Source organism: Gopherus evgoodei, chromosome 5 (genome assembly GCF_007399415.2).
Source record: "Gopherus evgoodei ecotype Sinaloan lineage chromosome 5, rGopEvg1_v1.p, whole genome shotgun sequence".
Classification (NCBI taxonomy): domain Eukaryota; kingdom Metazoa; phylum Chordata; order Testudines; family Testudinidae; genus Gopherus; species Gopherus evgoodei.
Window position 1 is genome coordinate 145,060,165 of NC_044326.1, and position 24,677 is coordinate 145,084,841.

The window sequence follows — 24,677 nt, forward strand, 5'->3', positions numbered from 1 at the left end:
GTGCTATCCAGTCTTAGAATCACGGAAGCATAGCCCTGGTCTACACTACGAGTTTAGGTCGAATTTAGCAGCGTTACATCGATTTAATTCTGCACCTGTCCACACGACTAAGCTGTTTTTTTCGACTTAAAGGGCTCTTAAAATCAATTTCTGTACTCCTCCCCAATGAGGGGATTAGCACTGACTGCGACATCGCTGGGTCGAATTTGGGGTAAAGTGTTCGCATTCAACGGTTTTGGCCTCCAGGAGCTATCCCAGAGTGTTCCATTGTGACTGCTCTGGACAGTGCTCACAGCTCAGATGCAGTGGCCAAGAAGACAGGAAAAAGCCCGGGAACTTTTGAATCTCATTTCCTGTTTGGCCAGCATGGAGTTCTGCAGGTGAGTGCAGATCTCTCCGAAATGATTGTCGGCCGTTGATTTCACGGAGGGAGGGAGCGGGGAACAAATGAATACAAATAAATACAAAACAAATCTGGTCTCTTTCTTGTTTTGATCCACTCCATGTCTCTTATACATCTTAGGCTGGCAGCAGATGGTGCAATACAACTGCTAGCCATTGTCATCCCCTAGTTGCTTGCCAGAAGACTGTGCAGTATGACTGCAGGCAGGACCGAATCTCCAGGAGATGAAATTTAAAAAGAGAATGACCTGGAGTCACTCCAATTTATGTCCAGGCGCCCCTGACTGACCTTACCAAGGTCTGCCAGCAGCACCCATGTCTGCTCAGATGCCCCTGACCAACTTCACTGAGATTGGCTAAAAGAGCGCCCAGGAGACAACGACGATGGCTACCAGTCGTAATGCACTATCTGCTGCCAAAAGGCAATGAGCTGCTGCTGTGTAGCAATGCAGTACCATGTCTGCCAGCACCCAGGAGACAGTGACGGTGAGCTGAGTGGGCTCCATGCTTGCCATGGTATGGCATCTGCATGGGTAACCTGAAAAAAGGTGAGAAATGATTGTTTGCTGTTGCTTTCATGGATGGGGGTGGGTAGGCTAACGACATGTACCCAGAACCACACGCAACAATGTTTTTAACTCATCAGGCATTGGGCTCTCAACCCAGAATTCCAATGAGCGGTGGAGACTGTGGGAACTGTGGGATAGCTACCCACGGTGCAATATTCTGGAAGTTGATGCTACTGTGGATGCACTCCGCTGAGTTAATCATCTTAATGGTCTTAAGTGGGGACACACACAATTGACTGTATAAAATCGATTTCTAAAAAATCGACTTCTATAAATTCGACCAAATTTTGTAGTGTAGACACACCAAATAATGTAGCGTAGGCCCTTTTTAAAGACACTATAATAGAGGCCCAACTTCAATGTATACCCCAAATTAAGAAACACAGTAAAAGGACTAAAAAAGAGCCACTGTGGTTCAACAACCATGTAAAAGAAGCAGTGAGAGATAAAAAGACTTCCTTTAAAAAGTGGAAGTCAAATCCTAGTGAGGCAAATAGAAAGGAGCACAAACACTGCCAGCTTAAGTGCAAGATGTAATAAGAAAAGCCAAAGAGGAGTTTGAAGAACGGCTAGCCAAAAACTCCAAAGGCAACAACAAAATGTCTTTTAAGTACATCAAAAGCAGGAAGCCTGCTAAACAACCAGTGGGGTCCCTTGACGATCAAAATACAAAAGGAGCGCTTAAAGACGATAAAGTCATTGCGGAGAAACTAAATGGATTCTTTGCTTCAGTCTTCAAGGCTGAGGATGTTAGGGAGATTCCCAAACCTGAGCCGACTTTTGTAGGTGACAAATCTGAGGAACTGTCACAGATTGAAGTGTCACTAGAGGAGGTTTTGGAATTAATTGATAAACTCAATGTTAACAAGTCACCGGGGACCAGATGGCATTCACCCAAGGGTTCTGAAAGAACTCAAATGTGAAGTTGCAGAACTATTAACTAAGGTTTGTAACCTGTCCTTTAAATCAGCTTCGGTACCCAATGACTGGAAGTTAGTTAATGTAACACCAATATTTAAAAAGGGCTCTAGAGGCGATCCCGGCAATTACAGACCAGTAAGTCTAACGTCGGTACCGGGCAAATTAGTCGAAACAATAGTTACGAATAAAATTGTCAGACATAGAAAAACAGTCAATATGGTTTCTGTAGAGGGAAATCATGTCTTACTAATCTATTAGAGTTATTTGAAGGGGTCAACAAACATGTGGACAAGGGGGATCCAGTGGACATGGTGTACTTAGATTTCTAGAAAGCCTTTGACAAGGTCACTCACCAAAGGCGCTTACATAAATTAAGCTGTCATGGGATAAAAGGGAAGGTCCTTTCATGGATTGAGAACTGGTTAAAAGACAGAGAACAAAGGGTAGGAATTAATGGTAAATTCTCAGAATGGAGAGGCGTAACTAGTGGTGTTTTCCAGGGGTCAGTCTCAGGACCAATCCTATTCAATTTATTCATAAATGATCTGGAGAAAGGGGTAATAGTGAGGTGGCAAAGTTTGCAGATGATACTAAACTACTCAAGATAGTTAAGACCAGAGCAGATTGTGAAGAACTTCAAAAAGGTCTCACAAAACTAAATGATTGGGCAACAAAATGGCAAATGAAATTTAATGTGGATAAATGTAAAGTATTGCACATTGGAAAAAATAACCCCAACTATACATTCAATATGATGGGGGCTAATTTAGCTACAACGAGTCAGGAAAAAGATCTTGGCATCATCGTGGACAGTTCTCTGAAGATGTCCACGCAGTGTGCAGAGGTGGTCAAAAAAGCAAACAGGATGTTAGGAATCATTAAAAAGGGGATAGAGAATAAGACTGAGAATATCTTATTGCCCTTATATAAATCCATGGTATGCCCATATCTCGAATACTGTGTACAGATGTGGTCTCCTCATCTCAAAAAAGATATTCTAGCACTAGAAAAGGTTCAGAAAAGGGCAACTAAAATGATTAGGGGTTTGGTGAGGGTCTCATACGAGGAAAGATTAAAGAGGCTAGGCCTCTTCAGCTTGGAAAAGAGGAGACTAAAGGGGTATATGATAAAGGTATATAAAATGAATGATGTGGAGAAAGTGGATAAGGAAAAGTTATTTACTTATTCCCATAATACTTGAATTAGGGGTCACCAAATGAAATTAATAGGTAGCAGGTTTAAAACAAATAAAAGGAAGTTCTTTTTCACACAGTGCACAGTCAACTTGTGGAACTCCTTACCTGAGGAGGTTGTGAAGGCTAGAACTGTAACAATGTTTAAAAGGAAACTGGATAAATTCATGGTGGTTAAGTCCATAAATGGCTATTAGCCAGGATGAGTAAGGAATGGTGTCCTTCGCTTCTGTTCATCAGAGGATGGAGATGGATGGCAGGAGAGAGATCACTTGATCATTGCCTGGTAGCTTCACTCCCTCTGGGGCACCTGGCATTGGCCACTGTCGGTAGACAGATACTGGGCTAGATGGACCTTTGGTCTGACCCGGTATGGCTGTTCTTATGTTCTTATAGAATCATAGAATATCAGGGTTGGAAGGGACCTCAGGAGGTCATTTAGTCCAACCCCCTGCTCAAAGCAGGACCAATCCCCAACTAAATCATCCCAGCCAGGGCTTTGTCAAGCCTCTCCTTAAAAACCTCTAAAGGAGATTTCACCACCTCCCTAGGTAACCCATTCCAGTATTTCACCACCCTCCTAGTGAAATAGTGTTTCCTAATATCCAACCTAAACCTCCCCCCCTGCAACTTGAGACCATTGCTCCTTGTTCTGTCATCTGCCACCTCCAACAACAGCCAAGCTTCATCCTCCTTGCACCCTAAGACTTCCCCTCTGCACTAAGGTATGATTAGAGTTGGGGTGCTGGGGTGGAGGGTGCTGCTGCAAGTGATTGGTGCCCCTTCACCTCTCCTCACAGAGGTGACACTTGCTCTGTAATTTTGTTTAATGTCTTGTCCCTGGGAAGCTGCACAATTCATATCAAGACAGAAGCATCCAATCTTGGTATGACTTTAATAGAGATTTTAATAAGAAAAAAGAAGAAATTCAAGCTAAAAAAATTACATGAATTAAAAAAAAGCAGGAAATGTCTACACAGTTTGACCAATGGAAAATTATACAGAGGAAATTTGGCAACGTGTTCCTAAACGTGCTTGTATTTCCTGCAACTTTAGAAGCCTCTCTGAACAGTATTATATCAGTGTGTCACAGCTGAGCTTTTCTCAGAAAAAGAAGCAGATCATATAGAGTTTGCTGCCTCATGTTGTATTTTATCTAAACTCAATTATTCTTATATTGATGATCCAAGAATGTATTGTTCAGATTCTTCATAGTCTGGGTCATGAGACTTGTCTTTCACCAGCCCAGAGCCGTTTTCCCTTCTTAGTGAATGCAGATTCTAACCTGAAAATATTAGATTAAATATATTCAATGTGTGTATTACATTATAAATATATAAAATATTCTAATCATTTTATTCATTCTATATTTAGATGCACTTGTATAACAAGGCTGTGCCCCTACAGTATGGATAAGACGTTATACCCTCTTTATTCTTCTAACTGGGACCATGACAAGTTTCGATCCATTAGGTTTATGAACAGCCCAATAAATGCTAGTTAGATTTCCTGCGTGACAAAACTTACTGAACTACATCATGTATAAAACTCAAGCACTGAAAAGCAAAAAAGGAATATCATACCTTGAGCAGAGCTTTAAGAGTAGAGGAGGAGGAGGTGGCTTCATGGGTGGGGGCTACTGGCATATTGTGCACTGGGAGGACAGCACCAAGTAGAATTGTTGTAAAAAAACCTCACCATGTTTGGGTTCTACATTAAGAGACATTTTCGGGAAAAGAGGCAGAGGAAAGAGAGGCAGCACATTTATCCTTCTAACAAGATCCTGCCCAAGCTTTTGAAAATTTTGCAAAACAGATAAGGGCAGTTTGTACACAAAATGTGACACTTAGAAAGAGGGAGAACATCAGAGCCAGGAGAATAGAGCACCACTGAGTAGTGAGGTTTTGAAAATTCAGTGTTGGGCAACCTGTCAAGTCTAGACAAACTGGATGCCAATGATAAGAGTAGGCTTGCAAAGACCAAACACCACTTCAATTCTGCTGTGAAAACATCATTGTGGATGCTATAACTATGCCATTGTAGCACCCTAATGTAGACACCACAGTGAATGGTTTTTTCCCATTGCTGTAGGTACTCTACCTCCCCAAGCAATGGTAGCTAGCTCAGTGGAGGCATTCTTCTGTAGACCTCGTTTGTCTACACCAGGGGCTAGGTCATCATAGCTACAGTGCTCAGGGGATGTGAATTTTTCACACCCTTGAGTCATGGAGCTATATTGATCTAAATTTTATGTGTAGATCAGGCCTGAGTTCCCAAAAGTGGGTGCTTAAATCTTCAATAGAGTATCCAAAGGAAGGCCTGTGAAAATTCCCCTCTAAATTGCTGTAATGGGCCTGTCTAAAGAGAAAACCCACTTCGCAGAGTATGTGTGGACAGGTTCAGGTAGGTACGGGAGGAAAATGATGGCTGGGAACATTTTAAAAGGAATCTGTCCCCCAGATAGTTTTTTGTAATTAAATATAGAGATAAATCTTCAAATAAATGTGTTCTCTGTTTATCACATGTATCCTAAACTTGACATCATTTAAAAAAGTTTTAATTTCAATACATTTCCCTGAAAAAGCATGGCCAATAAACTACACTCAGTCTGCACCATACTAACATCAGTGGGAGATGAACCTACTATTCAGGGAAGGATATGCCTGTTACATTGGCGTCTGAAAGAGCAGCTAGAGAAAACTGAATCTGGCACATAGTAAAGGCTCATATGGGGCATGATAAGAGAAAAGAGGACTGTGCTTACTATTCTTATTAGTTCGTACATTTGTAAAACATTAAATCAACACACTGGGCCAGATTTTTCAACAGAGCTCATTTAGGCTCGGTATGAAGGGGCCAATTTTCAAAAGAGCTCTGCCTGATACAACCTTCTGCTGTTTCAGCTATTCACCTTTCTTGAGCAGAGATTGCCATTTATGCAGAATTGGGTAGTGAGATTTGTGGTATACTCAATGGACACTAAGATGTAAAACATCAGACTACTCACTTCCGACTGAAAAATGGATTTGAACTCTGCCCTCAGGAGTTGAACGGTTGGTTATCATTCCAAATGGAAAAAATGCCAGAAACAATCATGTGACAAACAGAGAAGATACAGCTATCTTCTCATTCTACCACTTCTCCCTTAGTTTTGCACCCAACATTACACCAATTCCCTGCTCAGCACAGCTTTTGAAGGATCCAGAGGCAAGAGACAAAGATGATCAAAGGGATGGAATGCAGCCTTATGAGCAAAGGCTGCAGAAACTCAGTATGTTTAGTTTGGAAAAAAGGAGATTAAGGGGGGACATGACAGTGGACTTCAAATACTTGAAAGGCTGCCACAAAAAAGATGGAGAAAAAGTGTTCTCTCTTGCCACAGAGGGCAGGACAAGAGGCAGTGGGTACAAACTACAGCACAGTAGATTTAGATTAAATCTCAGAAAAAGACTTTTTAACTGTAAAAACAGTAGGACCATGGAATATGATGGCTGTCTATGGAGGTTGTGGAAGCCCTTTTCCTGGACATTTTCAACAGGAGGCTGGATTCCACTAGGTGACCCTTGTGGTCCCTTCTAACCTTGTAATTCTCTGATTTTAAATCACATTATTTTTAGACATTTTCTGATTTTGGGGGCCTGTTTCATGATTTTTGAACAGTTGGGTTTGGCAGAGCTGGAACGTCTGGTTATCATTCCACAGGAATATATATCAGGAAGGAGAATCTCCACTGTCATACTCAGGTTCTTCTCATTTTGTGGCTTTTTTGTTAGTTAACACCCACCTTTTATATAACCCCCCTATTAATTAGATTCAATAAAATTTTCAAAGAACAGACCTGAGCAGAGAACTCCAGCATCTTCACCGTGTCCACAGTTATGCTGGCCCCATCCTCTGGAGGAACAGTCCCGAAGATAGGATTCACTCCCAGAGCAACTCACATCATCCAGCCAGATCTGCCCTGATCCTTGCCCATAATAAGCTGAGCCAGGTGCATCGATGGCGTGTCCACATCCCAATTCTTTACAAACAACATTGGCATCTGATGTGTCCCAGGAATCATCACAGACTGTCCCCCAGGTGCTATTGTAATGAATCTCTACCCTCCCAGAGCAAGGATCTCCCCCATTCACCAGTCTGATTTGTTTGCTTCCTGTAGGGAAAAAAATCCAACTTTTAATATCATATTCCTGTGATCTTCTGACTAACTTTAATGTATTCAAGTCAGTGGGACCCAATGTTGTTCACCCCTGACTGCTAAAGGAATTAGCTGAAGAAATCTCAGCCCACTGGTAATAATATCTGCAAACTCAGAGATGACAGGAGAGGTCCCAGAAGACTGTAGAAGGGCTAATGTAGTGCCCATCATTTAAAAAGGGGGAAAAAAGAAATTTGGGGAACTATAGACCTGTTAGCCTGACCTCCATACCTGGGTAGCCACTAAAGCAAAGTATAAAACATTCCATTTGTGAATACTTGCAGGATGAAGGGATGATCATTAGAGCCCAGTATGGATTTACTACAAAGAAATCATGCCAAACCAGTTTGATATCCTTTGACAGTATAACTTGTTTGGGCATAGGGGAATATGGTGCAGACAATATACCTGGACTTTAGCAAGTTTTTGACACAGTCCCACATGACATTCTGACAAGTAAGATGGACAAATGCCAGTTTGGCAGAACTACCATTAAGAGAATACACAATTGGTTAAACAACCGCAAACAGAGAGTAACTTTTTAATGGAATGATGTCAGATTGGAGGGAGGTCTCAAGTAAGGTTGCACAGGGATCTGTTCTGGGCCCAGTGTTCCTTAACACGTTAATTTGTGACCTGGATGTAGGAATAGAGAGCATACTGATCAAATCTGCATATGACACAAAACTGTGGGGGTTGCCAACAATTTGGATAATTGAGCTAAAATTCAAAAGGATCTAGATAAATTTGAGAACTAGGCTATAGATAACAAAATAAGATTTAGCAAAGACAACTGTAAGATGCTACAATTGGGAAGAAAAAAACAAAGGGATAAATACAGAATGGTGGATAACTGGCTTGGCACCAGCACCACTGAGTAGGATCTGGGAGTTGTGGTGGGTCACAACCTCAACAGGAGTCAGCAATGTGATGCTGTTGCAAAAAAAGCAAATACAATTTCAAATTGCATTAATAAAGGCATGGTATGCGAATCATGGGAGGTGACAGTAACACTGTACTTGGTGCTGGTAGGGCCTCAGTCAGAGCACTATGTACAGTTTTGGTCACCAGTGTATACAAAGGATGTAGAGAAACTGGAAAGGATCCAGTGGTGAGAGACAAAGATGATCAAAGGGATGGAACGCAAGCTGTATGAGCAAAGGCTGAAGGAACTGGGTATGTTTAGTTTGGAAAAAAGGAGATTTAGAGGGTACATGATAACAATCTTCAGATACTCGAAAGGCTGCCCCAAAAAGAGATAGAGAAACATTGCTCTCTTGCAACAGAGGGCAGGACAAGAGCAGAACAGGACAGGCAGGACAACTACAGCAGAGCACATTTAGATTAAATCTTATAAAAACTTCCTAACTGTAAGAACAGTAGAACAATTAAACAGACTGCCTGGGAGGTTTTGGAATCTTCTTCACTGGAGGTTTCCAAATGGAGGCTGGAGAGCCATCTGTCTTCGATGGTTAAACAAAACAAATCCTACATCTTGGCAGGGGATTCAACTAGATGACACATGTGGTCCCTTTTAACTGTATGTTCTATGATTCCATGATTTTAAACCATATTTTCTGCCAATTTCCTGATTTTTGGGACCTGATTCATGATTTTTGAACACTTGGTTTGACAGAGTTGGTTACTATTCTACAGGAATATATGTCAAAAGAATGTTGTGACCAGCAAGGAGACACTTCACTGCCATACTCAGGTTTCTTCTCATTTTATGGCTTCTCTGTTAGTTACCACCCACTTATAAAGCTTTCAAAGAACAGACCTGAGCAGAGAACTCCAGCGTCTTCACCGTGCCCACAGTTGTGCTGACCCCATCCTCTGGAGGAACAGTCCCGAAGATAGGATTCACTCCCAGAGCAACTCACATCATCCAGCCAGATCTGCCCTGATCCTTGCCCATAATGAGCTGAGTCACGTGCTTTGATAGCACGTCCACAGCCCAGTTCTTCACAAACAACATTGGCATCTGATAGGTCCCAGGAATCATCACAGACTGTTCCCCAGGAGTCAGTGTAATGAATCTCCACTCTCCCAGAGCATCGATCTGCCCCATTCACCAGTCTGATCTGTTTGCTTCCTGTAGGGAAAAAAAATCCGACTTTTAATATCATATTCCTATGTTCTTCTGACTAATTTGAATGAATTCAAGTCAGCAAGGCTCAATGTTGTTCACCTCTGTCTACTAAAGGAATTAGCTGAAGAAATCCCAGCCCACTGGCAATAATATTGGCCAATTCATGGATGACAGGAGCGGTCCCAGAAGACTGGGAAATGGTTAATACAGTGCCCATCTTTAAAAAAGGGGGAAAAGAAGGAGACAGGGAACTATAGGCATGTGAACCTGAGCTTGATACTTTGGAAACTACTAGATTAATGCATAAAACATTCAATTTGTGATAACTGGAAGATGAAGGGCTGATCACTAGCACCCTGCATCAATTTACTGTGAACCAATCATGCCAAACCAGCTTGATTTCCTTCTTTGACAGAGTAATTCATTTGGGCATAGGGGGAATATGGTGGACATAATATATCTGGACTTCAGCATGGTTTTTGACATAGTCCCACATGACATTCTGAGAATAGTAAACTGGAGAAATTCGGGCTTGGCAGAACTACTATTAAACCGATACATAACTTGTTAAACCACTGCAAACAAAGGGTAACTTTTAATGGAATGATGTCAAATTGGAGGGGGCCTCAAGTAAGCTTCCACAGGGATCTCTTCAGGGTATGATGTCATTTAACACCTTTATTAATTACCTGGATGTAGGACTAGAGAGCATACCAATCAAATTTGCAGATGATACAAAGCTAGAGGGGTTTGCCACCATTTTGCAGTTTGAGCAATAATTCAAAAGGATCTTGGTAAATCGTAGAATTGAGCTAAAGACAACATCACGAAATTCAACAGATAGAAATATAAGGTGCTAAAGTTAGGGAACAAAATTCAAAATCATCAATACAGAATGGGGGAAAACCGGCTTGGCAGCAGCACTGCTGAGAAGGATTTGGGAGTTGTGATAGGCTGCAGCCTCAACATGAGTCAACAATGCAATGCTGTTGGGAAAAAAGGAAATGCAATTTTAGGTTGCGGTGATGAAGCAGAGAAACTGCCAAGCTGCAGAGTAGGTGTTAGAGAGCCTTTGGGCCCAGCTAGCCCTGCTGTGCTATACCTGCAGTCCATGCAAGGCCTGGAGGCAGCATGGGATGAAGAGAGCCAGGCTGAGTTTGGGCTAACTGGTGAAGAGGCAGGAGCTAGCTGTCTCCCCACCTGAAGGGGAAAAGCACTAGCTGGCCAGCCCGGGCAGCCATCTGGGAGTATGCACTGTCTCCCAAACCAAGGTCGACTGTGAAGGAGGTGAGCCTTCAGCACCTGAGGTAACTGAGTGAGCAAACCACAGAGACATTGTGCGGTCCACTCTTACCAAATTGCTTCTGTCTGGGACCACAAGCTGGGCACCACGGAGGGAACTGGGATTGTTTAATCTGCAGAAGAGAAGAGTGAGGGGAGATTTGATAGTGGCTTTCAACTACCTGAAAGGGGGTTCCAAAGAGGATGGATCTAGACTGTTCTCAGTGGTGGCAGATGACAGAACAAGGAGCAATGGTCTCAAGTTGCAGTGGGGGAGGTTTAGGTTGGATATTAGGAAAAACTTTTTCACTCAGACAATGGTGAAGCACTGGAACGGGTTACCTAGGGAGGTGGTGGAATCGCCTTCCTCAGAGGTTTTTAAGGAGAGGCTTGACAAAGCCCTGGCTGGGATGATTGAGTTGGGAATTGGTCCTGCTTTGAGCAGGGGGTCAGACTAGATACCTCCTGACGTCCCTTCCAACCCTGATATTGTATGATTCTATGACCACCAAAGACCCAAGAGGGAGTCCTACATAAAACAAGCCGCCCAGCAAAATGGACTAGAGGGTCCAAAGCTCAAACGGAACAGAGTGATAGGAAGTAGCCCAGGGCAGCAGATTCTGACTCCCAGCTGGGCTGCCTGCCATCTTCCCTCCTCCGTTCAGAGAGTCAGCAGCAGTCGGTCCAGCAGATGGGCACGATGCTATGGGCACATACTCCAGTGGAGTCCCCACTGTGACTGCCGCCCCTCTCAGGCTTACCAAGATGGGGCCTGATGATGATCCCGAGGCCTTTCTTGGAACCTTTGAGCTGGTGATCACAGTAGCCCCCTGCCCTGAGACCAATGGCATGTGGTGCATGGCCCATGCTTAACAGAAGTAGCACAGATGGCGTATTGTGCATTAGACCCTGGTGAATCCAAAATTCTATTTATGGGAGGAGTCATGGGCCCAAACAGTCCCACACTGAAATTCTCTGGTGAGCCAGGAGGAGGACCTACTGCATGAATAAAGCATAAAGGTTTGGGAATTGTGAGAAGCACTTTGCAAAATTGTAGCACTTTTAAGCACTTTCCATCTGATGACCTCAAAGAACCTAACCAAAACCAATGAAATTACACAAACTCCTGTGAGGCAGGCAAGTATTTGGATGGAGAAACTGAGGCATGGGTTAATTAAGTTCCCTGTCCGCTGCCTTTTTACATCAATGGAAAGGCTACCCTTGAGTTCAAGCCTTAAATGAAGGGTCCAGTGGGATGGGGAGGCATTAATCTTCACATTTCTAGCTCTGCTTTCAACACCAATCACCATGCTGGAGCAACTCAGGTAAGGCAAGTGAGGGAGGAGGAAGGTGGTTGGAACTGGAGAGCAGCGAGGAATGGGGGCAGTTGCAGAGCACAGAGGCAGGGGTGAAAATAATTTAGATTTCTTACAGGAGCTGTCCTATCACAAGCCCCCTTGGGAGGAGGAGGGGGCTCAGGGCAGGGGGTTGGGGTGCTTGTGATATGACAGTACCTGTAAGAAATTTAAGTGTGGGATGGAGTGTGGGTGGCTCAGGGCAGGGGGTTGGGGTGGGCATGGGGGAGCTAAGGGCAGGAGTGTGGGGAGCTGTCCAGCCGCCAGATCCCCCAGGCTGGCTGTGGCAGCGGGAACCGTGCTGTTCAGCCATCCCAGCACTGGGGCTGGAGCCTGGGGGCACTGTGGTCATGCTGCCCAGGGGCTGTGGGTGCTGGCTGAAGCCCACCTGGGGCTGAGGGCTTGAGCCCACTGCCCCCGCCTGGCAGTGCTGGGGCCGGGGACCAATGGGGGGGGTGGTGATTTGGGCTCCTGTGGCAGAGGGCCAGAAGGTGAGGAGTGGCCGACCATGCCCAGCACCGGGACAGAAACCTTACTAGTCAGCTGGCAGCTTCCAGAACCCTGCCCCCACCAGCCACTCTCTTACTGGTGCACCGCAGCGGGGCACACTGGCCTTTGCACAGAGGCGAGGACGAGGAGAGCCGTGGATGGGGACAAGTGGGGAGTAGGAAGTAAATCCACCTAGGGAGTGAGAGGGAGCCGAGAGCTGGCTGAGCGAATGGGGAGATGGGGACTGCAATGAGTGAGTGGCCGGGGGCCGAACACGTGCAGGAAGAGGAGAGGAAGAAGAACCCGGGGAGCAGGTGGACAGGGTTAGGGTTAGGCGAGGAGGAAGCCCATGCAGCAAGTGGCAGGGAGGAGAGGCTGGGAGGGGAGATGGGAGAAGAATTGTAGCAAGCACTGCAGGGCAAGGGGAGGACAGGAGATGCAAGCGGCAGCTGGGTGCATGAGTGGGGGGAACCTTCCAACCAGGCACTAGCAAGGGGAGGGAGGGAGACTGAGCAGCGAGGGGACTGCGGTGAGTATGAGGAGTGTCTGGGCAGGGGAAACCCCCATCACCACTCCAGGCATTAGCAAGAAGGGGTGGGGTAGGGAGGCTGAGCAGAGAGAGCGGGACTAGGGCGAGGGAGAAGACAAGGGAGGAGGACCCAGTGAGCAGCAGCTGGGCTGGGGGAATAAGGGAGGAGAGGAGGAAACCCCACACAGAGCAATCGGAGGGAAGCAAAGACAGGGGAACTCTCTGGCTGTGGCTGGGACACCAGGAGGAAGCCCATTTAGCTGACCCAGAAGCAGGGAGGGGTGAGGGGCCAGCAGCTGGGAAAGCATACCTGACTTCAAATTTAAGCTTGCTTGTCTGTTCAGGGGCAGCTGAGGAGACTACCTGCTACTCAGCCTTCCCAGCCACCTCGGGAACCTGCATGAACCATAAACAAAAGTCCAAAGTGTGGAAGGCAGGGAGGGAAGAAGGGGGCCATCAGGGTCCCAGCATTTGGCAGTGGGTCTGGGACACCTGTGTGGAAAGGCAATGCCTTTCCTTGCCTTTGCTATGGGCCCCCCATGCTGCTCACCCAGAACGTACAGGATGCATACTGGACGTGGCTCAAACCCAAAACAAGGATGGGGGCTCGGGTAGCCAAGCTGCTCCTACTTGAGCAGTTTACTCAGATACTGCCCACTCGGAGAAAGGAGAGGGTGTTACAGCACCTAGAGATCATCAAGAGATCATAGCAGATACCATTCGGCTCACTGAAAATTACCTGGCCGCCAAGACCCCTATAAATGACCCTGCAACATTGGTCGGGGGGGGGGTCTTAAAGCCACACATAACCACAGGAGGGAGCACCCAGGGAAGCCAGGATCTTGAGGCACTCAAATCTACTCCCACCTCACTGGGATACTGGAGGGTCCAGGGTCTTCTGCCTCAGAAACCTGGGGTTATTGACTCACACCTCAGTTTGAGAGATCACTGACCCATTTTAGGTGAAGATGGGGGTATCGCTGGAGCCTGAACTCAGGGGATTCCTAGGGGATAGGACCCCTCAAATACATGGGTGTGGCACCAGTTACCACAGCCAAGGCCAAGACCGGTATTTCACTTGTGATTGTCCCGGGCACTGGTCCCGAGCTTGTCCCTCCATGGAGTGAAGTTTGGGGAAGATCTGGACACTAGGGGGACAAGCTTGACAAGGCAGATCTGCAAAGTTGGCCATCCTCTGTACAAGTGAATGGAATAGAAATTGTGGGGCTTGTTGACCAAGGGTGTGGCCAGACCCTCATCCAGACCTTGGTGATTCCTAACCCTGGACCAGCTTGTGGCTTCATCCTGCTACAATGTGTCCATGGGGATGTGAACCTAATCCACACATTTCAGTGACTCCAACAGTAGGGGAACCAGAGTCCCTGTCAGTTGGCATTGCACCTGTGGTAAACGAGGAGCCTGGGGGACACCCTTTTATGGATGCTCAGCCAGTCAGTTAGCTATAAAAATCCTTCTTAGTATTTGTACTCTTCTTGCCTTACCAGTAAAGGGTTAAGAAGTCTCATGAGAATGCTTAGGTAAGAGGAAGTGAGTTGGCATCTGGCCAAAAGAGCTGATGGGAAGACTAGAAACTTTCAAATTGGAAAAAAATCTGCCTCTCTCAGCTGGTCTTTCATCTTTCAGCTGAAGAAACCAAGCCAGCAGGTTTCCTATAAGACGCTCGGAACCAGGTATGGAAATTTCCCAGCATCCGTACCTAGAATAATTTATTTGGAACTACATAGATGTAAGGAGGACAGGAAATGTTTAGATAGATGTGATTAGGTTTCCATCTTTTGGCTTGTGAATTCCTCTGTGTTGATCACAGGTACTTCTGTTCTTTTGTAATGGTTAAGCTGAACCCCAGGGAAGCAATTCCTGGTGTTTAATCCTTCCAGTTGCTTTTTAACATCTAGCAGCAGCCCTGATTTTCCAGACGTTTTCTCTTTTTTAAAAATACAAATCATCTTTTTAAGAACATGATTTGGTTCCTGTGTCTTAGGAAGAAGAGGGGCTCTGCGCACAGGTTATTCAGTTAGCTACTAAGAGGAACAAAGAGTTCCAGGTTCAGCAGATCGCAACAGCTGATTTCTTTTCCTTTTCCTTTTCTCAGCTCTTCCCCGGAGAGGGGGAGTGAAAGAGATTGGGGATACCCCATAGGAAGGAATTCCCAAGTGCGCCTAACTGGGCTCTCAAAGGGGTTTTGCATTTGGGTGGTAGCAGTGATACAACCCAAGGCCAAGGAATCTATAACCTTGGGAGTTTAATACAAGCCTGAAGTGGCAAAGTATTTTTAAGGTCTTTGCAGGCCCCCACCTTCTGTACTCAAAGTGCCAGAGTTGGGAATCCAGCACCAATGTTTGCCTATCCTGGTATTGTTGGCTGCGGCTGGAACTGTTTTGGGGAGTTGCTAAAGGAGCGTGTGAGTCCCCCTTCAGAATGTGGGATCTCCCTGCCTCCAACCAGAGGTCCTCCTGAGACCCCAACCAACGGTGAAAGTAAGTTGAAGGACTTACCAGTACACCAGAGTCCTGAGAAGGGGGTGGGGCCTCAACCAGAAGAGGTGTGGCCTTAAATTCCCAGGCCCTTTTAATCAAGATTTAAGGGGCCCAGAGATTTGGCTGCAGTAGTGGTGGCTGGGAGCCACAGGCCCTTTAAATCACTCCCAAGCTACCAGCAGGGATTTAAAGGGCTCGGGGCTCCAGCAGCTGCTACCACCTCAGCCCTTTAAATCCCTGCCAGACTCCTGCTGCCGGAGCCCTGGGGTAGCAGCGGCGGGGCTTTGGTGGCGATTTAAAGGGCTCCGGGATGGTAGCAGCAGCTGGAGCCCTGGGGCCCTTTAAATCCCTGCCGAGGCCCCACTGCTACCACCCCAGCCCCTTAAATCTCCAGCAGAGCCCTGCTGCTGGAGCCCTGGGGTAGTGGCAGCGAGGCTCCGTTGGTGAATTAAAGGACCAGGGGTTCCCAGTTGCTGCTACCGCAGTGGAACTCTGGACCTTTAAATCACCGCTGGAGCCCTGGGGGCCCCGCTTCTGTCGCAACCTCAAGGTTCCGGCAGCAGGACTTGGGCAGGGATTTAAAGGGCCGGGTCCTCCAGCTGCTGCCTGGGGATGCTGGTCCCAGTACGGCTGCTGTCCTGCGGTGCATCAGCTTACTTTCACCTCTGACCCCAACAATTGCAGGTGAGGGGACAGTCCATGCATCTGGGCGGAGCCAGCAGAACAGGGCCCTGTTACAGCATCAGGAGGAGGCCCCTCCATTATCTGAGTCTGATAGTCTGACCCAGTTCTCCAACTGTGTAGAGGAATAACGGGCGGGCAACATGCTGAGCTAAGCACACACTCAAGTGGCAGTAGTAAATGGGGAGACCATCAAGCCTCATGAAGCAGGACGGTTCCCACACTTTGAAATTCAGGGTGAATGCTTATACCACATTGAAAAGGACCAGCAGACTGGGGAAGTTTGGGATCAGCTTCTGGTACCCAACTGTACTGGAGACAGATGATGCAACTCACCCATGTCATACCCTTCACAGGGCACCTAGGGAGGGAGAAGATGTTAGCCCAGATTCTAGCCTGGAGTCTACAAAGATGTTCCAGATTTTTGTGCCTCATGCCTGCAGTGTCAGCCTACAGCTCCTCAGCCCACAGAGAGCCTCTCCCTCCCACTAGTAGGTATGCCATTCCGCCGGATTGGAATGGACATAGTCGGCTCCCTGGAGAACAGTGCCTCAGGCTACTGATCATTTTAGTTACAGGAGACTGTGCAACTAGGTACCCTGAAGCAATACCATCACATTCTATGAATGCCAAAACGGATGCCACTGAAGCCATGAAAACCTTTGCTTGGGAAGGGATGCCATGGGAGAGCTCAACACGTCAGGGAATGAACTTTATGCCCCAGACAGTCAAGCAACTCTGCCAACTGCTGAAAATCAAGGTTCTCAGGACATCTGTTCACCACCCCCAAATAAGTGGCCTGGTGGAAAGATTCAACAGAACACTGAAGAGGGTGCCCTGGAAGTTTGGACATGTGACACTGAGACCAGTTACTCCCTCCTCCCCTGCTCTCCAGGCAAGAAGTCCCCCAGTCCTCCACTAGCTTCTCACTATTTGAGCTGTTGTATGGGATGCAACTCCATGGGACTGTAGAACTCATTTGAGAAATGTAGCAAGATCAGCTATCTCAGGCTAATAACGTAGTATAATACGTCTTGGACCTATGGGAGAAGCTTGGTGTCCAGGGCTCATTTGCCAGGGAGAACCACCTGCATACCCAGAGCACCCAGGAAGCAGGGTTCACCTCTGGAAATTGCAACCCAGTAATTGAGTTCTTCTTTATTACCCACTACCATTACCCCCACATTAAAACTCCTAGCCTGCTTGCAAGGGCCTGTAAGGTGGTGTGAAGAGTAGGGCCAGTAAACTACAAAATCTGAGAACTTAACAAGTGAAAAGTACACCAGATCTACCATGTAAATCTTTAAATACCTTGGAAGGCCCAGTAGCTTACCAATATTAGAATTAGGCCCTCAGGTTGGCGAGGTCTCAGAGTCAGCAATGGTGAAGACTGGAAACAATCTCACTTAGACCAGAGATCCCAGACTAAACAGACGATTGATGTCTTCTCTTTTGTATTTTTGACTCAACTTAGACAGATCCATAATCCATAACATCCAAATGAAACTGGGGCTTAAAGTCAGAGAAAATTCTCAACCCCTTCCCCAGGAGTTGAGGGGAAACACTAAGCGAGAACCCAATCAATGCTAGAACTAGGAGTAATCGAGAAATCATTCAGAGACTGGAAATGCCCTGTAGTATTGGGCCCCAAGCCTGATTGGATCACCTGGTTTAGTAATGACCTCCAAAAGGTCAACACAGTCTCAAAATTTGATGTGTAACTGATGCCTTGCATTGACAAACTTCCTGACAGGCTAGGGGAAACAGAGTACATCACCACCTGGATCTGAAGAAGGAATATTGACATATCCCCATCAAAGTAAAATCCAGGGAAAAGAGAGCTTTCTCCTTTTCCTTTGATCCATCCTTCCCTGCCCGCCCCCTGCCCTCCATCAGGGGTTGACATACACAGGGGCATCATCTGGGAGGAGTGGAGAGGGAGGACCTGGGTTCCCTTGCCCCACAAGCCTTAAAGACTGAGGCTGCTCAACCAATGAGGGGGAAGAGATGCAGGCGCTCCAACAACTGGGCCACCTGGCCCTCCAAGTCACCTGTTACAATTGCATTAACAGAGGCATGCAAATCACAGGAGGTGACAGTAACACTCTAGTTGGTGCTGGTAGGACCTTAGCTGGAGCACTATGTACAGTTACGGTCAACAGTGTATAGAAAGGATGTAGAGAAATTGGAAAGGGTCCAACGGTGAGTGACAAACATGATCAAAGGGACGGAACGCAAGCTGTATGAGCAAAGGCTGAAGGAACTGGATATGTTTAGTTTAAAAAAGAGGAGATTAAGGGGGCACATGACAATGATCTTCAAATATTTGAAAGGCTGCCATAAAAAAGATGAAGAAACATCATTCTTTCTTCTCACAGAGGGCAGGACAAGAGGCAATGAGTTCAAACTACAGCATAGCAGATTAGTTTAAATTTGAAGAAAAATTTCCTAACTGTAAAACAATGGAACAGAGGCCTCGGGATGTCGTGGAAGCTCCTTCACTGGAGGATTCCAAAAGGAGGCTGGACAGGCATCTGTCTTGGATGATTTAGACACAACAAATCCTTCATTCTGGCATGGGTTAGACTAGATGAGCATTGCAGTCTATGATTCTATTATTTTAAATCACATTATTTTTAGCCAATTTCCTAATGTTTTTGGGCCCGTCTCCAGATTTTTGAAAACTTGGGTATGGCAATGCTGGAAAGTCTTTTTAACATTCCACAAGAATATATGACTGTTAAAAGCTGTTTTCCCTACAAGCTGAGACGAGGTTACCCCAGGTCAGCTAGGGGCCTCTGGTCCCAATTAAGGGCTGCCAATAAGCTTCTCCAGGGTGAGAGGCTGTGTTCCTTCCCATAGGGGAAATAGCCAAACCTGAGTGTCTGCTAGGTAAGGACAAAGACCCTAGGGAAAACTAACAGGGCACACCCTGTGCCAACAAGGAGGCAGAGAAAGGTACCTCACTGGGGTTTTAGTTTATGAGAAAGTTTCTTTTTTGTTTGGTGGAGGATCACCCCTTAGACCAACTGTCAGTTTGGCCAAGGGAACACAGAAGGGGAAAGGCAAACTCTGCCCAGAGAGGGGCTGATTTAACCCCAGGCCCACCATCGCCAGAGGGGAAGCACTAAGCTCTGGCGAGACAAAGGAGGTGCCTTGACACAATATAGCAAAAGAATTGTGGGACAGAAAGTAGATTTTCCACTGTTCTTTTCATTTTATGACTTCTCTGTTAGGTAACATTAACCTCTTACATTAACCCCCTATTAATTAGATTCAATAAAACTTTCAAAAAACAGACCTGAGCAAAGAACTCCAGCATCTTCACCGTGCCCACAGTTATGCTGACCCCATCCTCTGGAGGAACAGTCCCGAAGATAGGATTCATTTCCAAAGCAACTCACATCATCCAGCCAGATCTGCCCTGATCCTTCCCCATAATGAGCTGAGCCAGGTGCATTAAGGGCGCTTCCACATCCCAATTCTTGGCAAACAATATTGGCATCTGATTTGTCCCAGGAATCATCACAGACTGTCCCCCAGGTGCCATTGTAATAAATCTCCACTCTCCCAGAGCATCTATCTATTCCATTCACCAGTTTGATCTGTTTACTTCCTGTAGGGAGAAATTGCACATATTAATATCATGTTCCTTTGATCTTCTTACTAATTTGCATGAGTTCATGTCAGGAGGGCCTGATTTTATTCACTTCAGTCTGCTAAAGGAATTAGCTGAAAAAATCTCGGTGCCACTGGCAATAATGTTTGCAAATTCATGGATGACAGTAGAGACCTGGGAAGACTGGCTAGGGACCAACATAGTGCCTATCTTTAAAAAGGGGGAAAAGGAGGATGGGAAACTATAGACCAGGCATCCTGACTACATACCAGGGAAACTACTAGCGTATAAAATAATCAATTTGTGATTACCTGGAGGATGAAGGGATGATCACTAGCTCCTTGCATGGATTTATTAAGAACAAATCATGCCAAACCAGTCTGATATTATTCTAAGAGCTTGTCTGCACTTTGCACTGGATGGGCAGCAATTGATCCAGTGGGGGTTGATTTATCACATCTAATCCAGACGTGATAAATCAACCACCGACTGCTCTTCCGTCGACTCCGGTACTCCACCAGAACGAGAGGTGCAGGCAGAGTTGACGGGAAAGCATCAGCTGTCGACTTACCACAGTGAAGACACCACAGTAAGTAGATCTAAGTAGGTCAACTTCAGCTATGCTATTCATGCAGCTGAAGTTGCATAACTTAGATCAATCCCCCTCGGTAGCGTAGACAAGCCATAAGACATGGTAATTGGTTTTGAGGATGAAGGAATCACAGTGGCCATAATATACCTGGACTTTAGCAAGGCTTTTGACACAGTCCCACATGACATTCTGATAAGTAAGCTGGAGAAATGTGGGCTTGGCAGAACTACCAGTGGATGGATATGTAATTGGTTAAACAACTGCAAACAAAGATTGATTATTAATGGAATGATGTCAGATTGGAGGGCGGTGTCAAGTGAGGTTCCACAGGGGTCTGTTCTGGGTCTGGTGTTATTTTAACATCCTTATTAACGACCTGGATGGAGGAATATAGAGCATACTGATCAAATCTGCAGACAGCACAAAGCTAGGGGGGTTGCCAACATTTCAGTGAATTGAGATAAAATTCAAAGAGATCCTGATAAATTGGAGAACTAGGCTACAGATTTAAAAAAAGGAATTCAGCAAAGACAAATGTAATGTTCTATATTTAGGGGAGAAAAACCAAAGGTATAAATGTAGAATGGGAAGTAACTGGCACACCACTGCTGAGAAGGATCTGGGAGTTGTGTTGGATCACACACTCAACATGGATCAACAGTGTGATGCTGTTAGGAAAAAGGCAAACACAATTGTAGATTGCTTGATGAAAAACTGCCAGCCTACACAGCAAGTGTTAAAGAGAGCCTTTGGGCTCAGCTAGCCCTGCTCTATCTGCAGCCTATGCCAGGCATGGGAGCAGGGGTGAAGAGAGCCTATCTCAGTTTGGTGCTGACTGGTGAAGAGTCAGGAGCTAGCTGTCTCCCTACTTGAAGGGAAGGAGCAGTCATTGGCCAGCCAGGGCAGCTGACTCAGAGTAAGCACTTTTTCCACAACCAAGAGAGACTGTGAAGGGGCCTCCAGCACCTGAAGTAGCTTACTGAGTGGAAACCAGAGACGTTGTGGGATTTTCCCTCACCAACTTGTGGGTGCTGTGCCTGAAGGAGCTGGAGATTGTAGCAAGGCGCTGCCCTAGACCAAGAGGGAACTAAGCAGGAAACAAGCCATCCAGCAAACTGCACTAGAGGGGCCATTCCTCAAACTGAACGGACCAGTAGAAAGTAGCCCATGGAAGAGGATTTTCACTTCCTGCTGGGAGGGATCCCCTCCCTGTTCAGGGGCTGACGTCCTAAGGGACCTGGGTTTGGGCTCAATGGAGAGGAAGGGCCCGGATCTCACTACTCCTCTAGGCCATAAACACTGAGGCTATTCAACCAATCAAAGGGTTGAGAGCCAGGCACTCTAACCACTAAGCTGCTCGGCCCTCCAAGCTACCTGCTACTGTTGCATTAACAGAGGCATAGCATGCAAATCACAAGAGGTGACAGTACCGCTCCACTTGGTGCTGGTTGGGCCTTGCTGGAGAACTGTGTCCAATATGGTCACCAGTGTATAGAAAGATTGTAGAGAATCTGTAAAGGATCCAGAGGAGAGCGACAAAGATGAGCAAAGGAAAAGAATGTAACCCACTTGAGAAAAACTGAAGGAACTGAGTATGTTTAGTTTGGAATAGAGGAGAGTCCGTGGGGAAGTGATAGCAGTCTTTAAATACTTGTAAGGCTGCTGTTAGTATATAGACCTGTTGGTTTGCCTGAAATAGAATTTTGAGTTTGATTTTTGATACTCTTATATCCTTACTAATATGTGTGAACAAAGACCAAAGACATTGTGTGTTCTATTTCTCGCAGCCAAATGGGACTTTTAGCACAATGAGAAAAGATAAGAAACAGACTTAAAGTGTTACTGGGTATGCTAGTATATGTATGAGCATACACTGGAAGGCTGCCTGGCTCCTCTCTAAAGTTAAGATTAACAGCCAGTTAGAGGGGCAAGAGGGGGTGGGGAAAGACACTAAAAGCCAAAGAAAGGCCTGGCGTTGGCTAGTACACAACCTCACTCCCTACCTGTTCAATGGGATACAAAAAGGTGGTACCAAGCCCCTGACTCAAGACTCTCCAAAACGGAACTTGATCATAAATTGTAAGGGGCGGGACCAATACCATGCATTATAGTTATAATTATACCCGCTAAGGAAGGGGGAACTGGAACACGGGGACAAAGGTTCTGCAGTGTCAGAGCTATGCATATGTTTGTTTGAAACTAACCCCAGTGAATATCACATTGCCTACACTTCGGACTTCTGGTCTTCTGCTTTCTGCCAGCAGGACACAAATAGATGGAGAAAAGTTGTTCTCTCTTGCCACAGAGGGCAGGGCAAGAGGCAATGGGTTCAAACTACAGCAGAGCAGATTTAGATTAAATCTCAGGAAAAACTTCTCAACTTTAAGAACAGGAGGACAATGGAACAGAGGCCTAGTGAAGTTATGGAAGCTCCTTCCCTGGAGGTTTTCAGAAGGAGGCTGCATAGTTGCCTTGGATGGTTTAACCACAACTCATCTTTCATCTTGGCAGGGGTTAGACTCAGTGACCCTATGGGTCACTTTAAACACTATGCCACTATGATTCCAGGATTGTATGATTTTAAATCTCTCTATTTTTAACCAGTTTCCTGATTTTTTAGTGATAACTCATGATTTTTGAATACTTGGGTTAGGCAGAGCTTGAAATTCTGGTTACCATTCCAAAGAAATATATCTCAAAAGAATTGTGTGACAGACAAAGAGATTCTCTACTTTCATACTGAGTTTCTTCTCATTTTATGGCTTCTCTTTTAGTTACCACCCACTTATAAAGCTTTCAAAGAACAGACCTGAGCAGAGAACTCCAGCGTCTTCACCGTGCCCGCAGTTATGCTGACCCCATCCTCTGGAGGAACAGTCCCGAAGATAGGATTCACTCCCAGAGCAACTCACATCATCCAGCCAGATCTGCCCTGATCCTTGCCCATAATAAGCTGAGGTAGGGGCATCAATGGCGTGTCCACATCCCAATTCTTTACAAACAACATTGACATCTGATATGTCCCAGGAATCATCACAGACTGTCCCCCAGGCGCCATTGTAATGAATCTCCACTCTCCCAGAGCAACGATCTGCCCCATTCACCAGTCTGATCTGTTTGGTTCCTGTAGGAAAAAATCCCAGCTTTTAATATCATATTCCTGTGATCAACTGACTACTCTGAATGAATTCAAGTCAACGGGGCCTGATGCTATTCAACCGAGGGTACTGAAGAAATTGGCTGAAGAAATCTTGGCATCACTGGCAATAATATTTGCAACTCATGGATGACAGGAGTGGTCACGGAAGACTGGAAAAGGGCTAATGTGGTGCCCATCTTTAAAAAGGGGGAAAAGGAGAAGCCAGGAAACTATAGACCAGTCAGCCTGACCTCGATGCCTGGGAGCTACTAGAACAATGTATAAAACATTCAGTTTGTGAATACCTGGAGCATGAAGGGGTGATCACCCAGTATGGATTTACTAAGAACAAACCATGCCAAGCCAGCTTGCTTTTCTTCTTTGACAGGGTAACGGGTTTGGTGGATAGGGGGAATGCAATGCACACAATATACCTGGACTTTGGCAAGGCTTTTGACACAGTCCCACATGACATTCTGTTAAGTAAGCAGGAGAAATGCAGGCTTGGCCAAACTACCATTGAGTGGATACATAATTGGTTAAACAACTGCGAATAAAGATTGATTGTTAAAGGAGTAATGTCATATTGGACTGAGGCCTTATGTCAGGTTCCACAGGGAGCTGTTCTTGGTGCACTGTTATTTAACAACTTTATTAATGACCTGGATGTAGGAATAGAGAGCATACTGATCAAATTTGCAGATGACACAAAGCTAATGGTGGTTGTGAACGCTTTGGAAGACAGAGCTAATATTCAAAAGAATTTTTGATACATTGGAGAACTGGGCTATAGACAACAAAAAGAAATTCAGCAAAGACAAATGTAAGGTGCTACACATAGGGAAGAAAACCCAAGTGCACAAATACAGAATGGGGATTAACTGGCTTGGCAGCAGCACTGATGAGAAGGATCTGGGAGCCATGGTGGATCACATCCCCAGGCAGCATGTCAGCAATGTGATACTGTTGCAAAAACAAACAAACAAAAAACCCCACAAATGTAATTTTAGGTTGCATTAACAGAGGCATAGCATGCAAATCATGGAAGGTGATAGTACAGCTCTACTTAGCACTGGCTAGGCCTCAGCTGGAGTACTGTGTCCAGTTTTGGTCACCAAT

General features: G+C 45.8%; 1 protein-coding gene across 5 annotated transcripts in view; it reads right to left on the minus strand.

Moving 5' to 3' along the window:
• Window positions 1-4,055: 4,055 nt before the first annotated feature.
• Window positions 4,056-24,677, minus strand: part of LOC115652947 (deleted in malignant brain tumors 1 protein-like) — an 81,375-nt gene continuing 60,753 nt past the window's right edge. For 2 of the 5 annotated variants that reach the window (XM_030565596.1, XM_030565591.1), the window contains 5 exons: window positions 23,229-23,543; window positions 19,510-19,824; window positions 9,064-9,378; window positions 6,924-7,238; window positions 4,056-4,370 (listed from right to left, as the gene is read on the minus strand). In XM_030565596.1, coding sequence (XP_030421456.1) covers window positions 4,366-4,370; window positions 6,924-7,238; window positions 9,064-9,378; window positions 19,510-19,824; window positions 23,229-23,543 — 1,265 coding nt within the window. In that variant the 3' untranslated portion in view covers window positions 4,056-4,365. The remainder of the gene's footprint in view (window positions 4,371-6,923; window positions 7,239-9,063; window positions 9,379-19,509; window positions 19,825-23,228; window positions 23,544-24,677) is intronic. The other 3 variants (XM_030565592.1, XM_030565593.1, XM_030565595.1) reach the window with 3 other exon arrangements.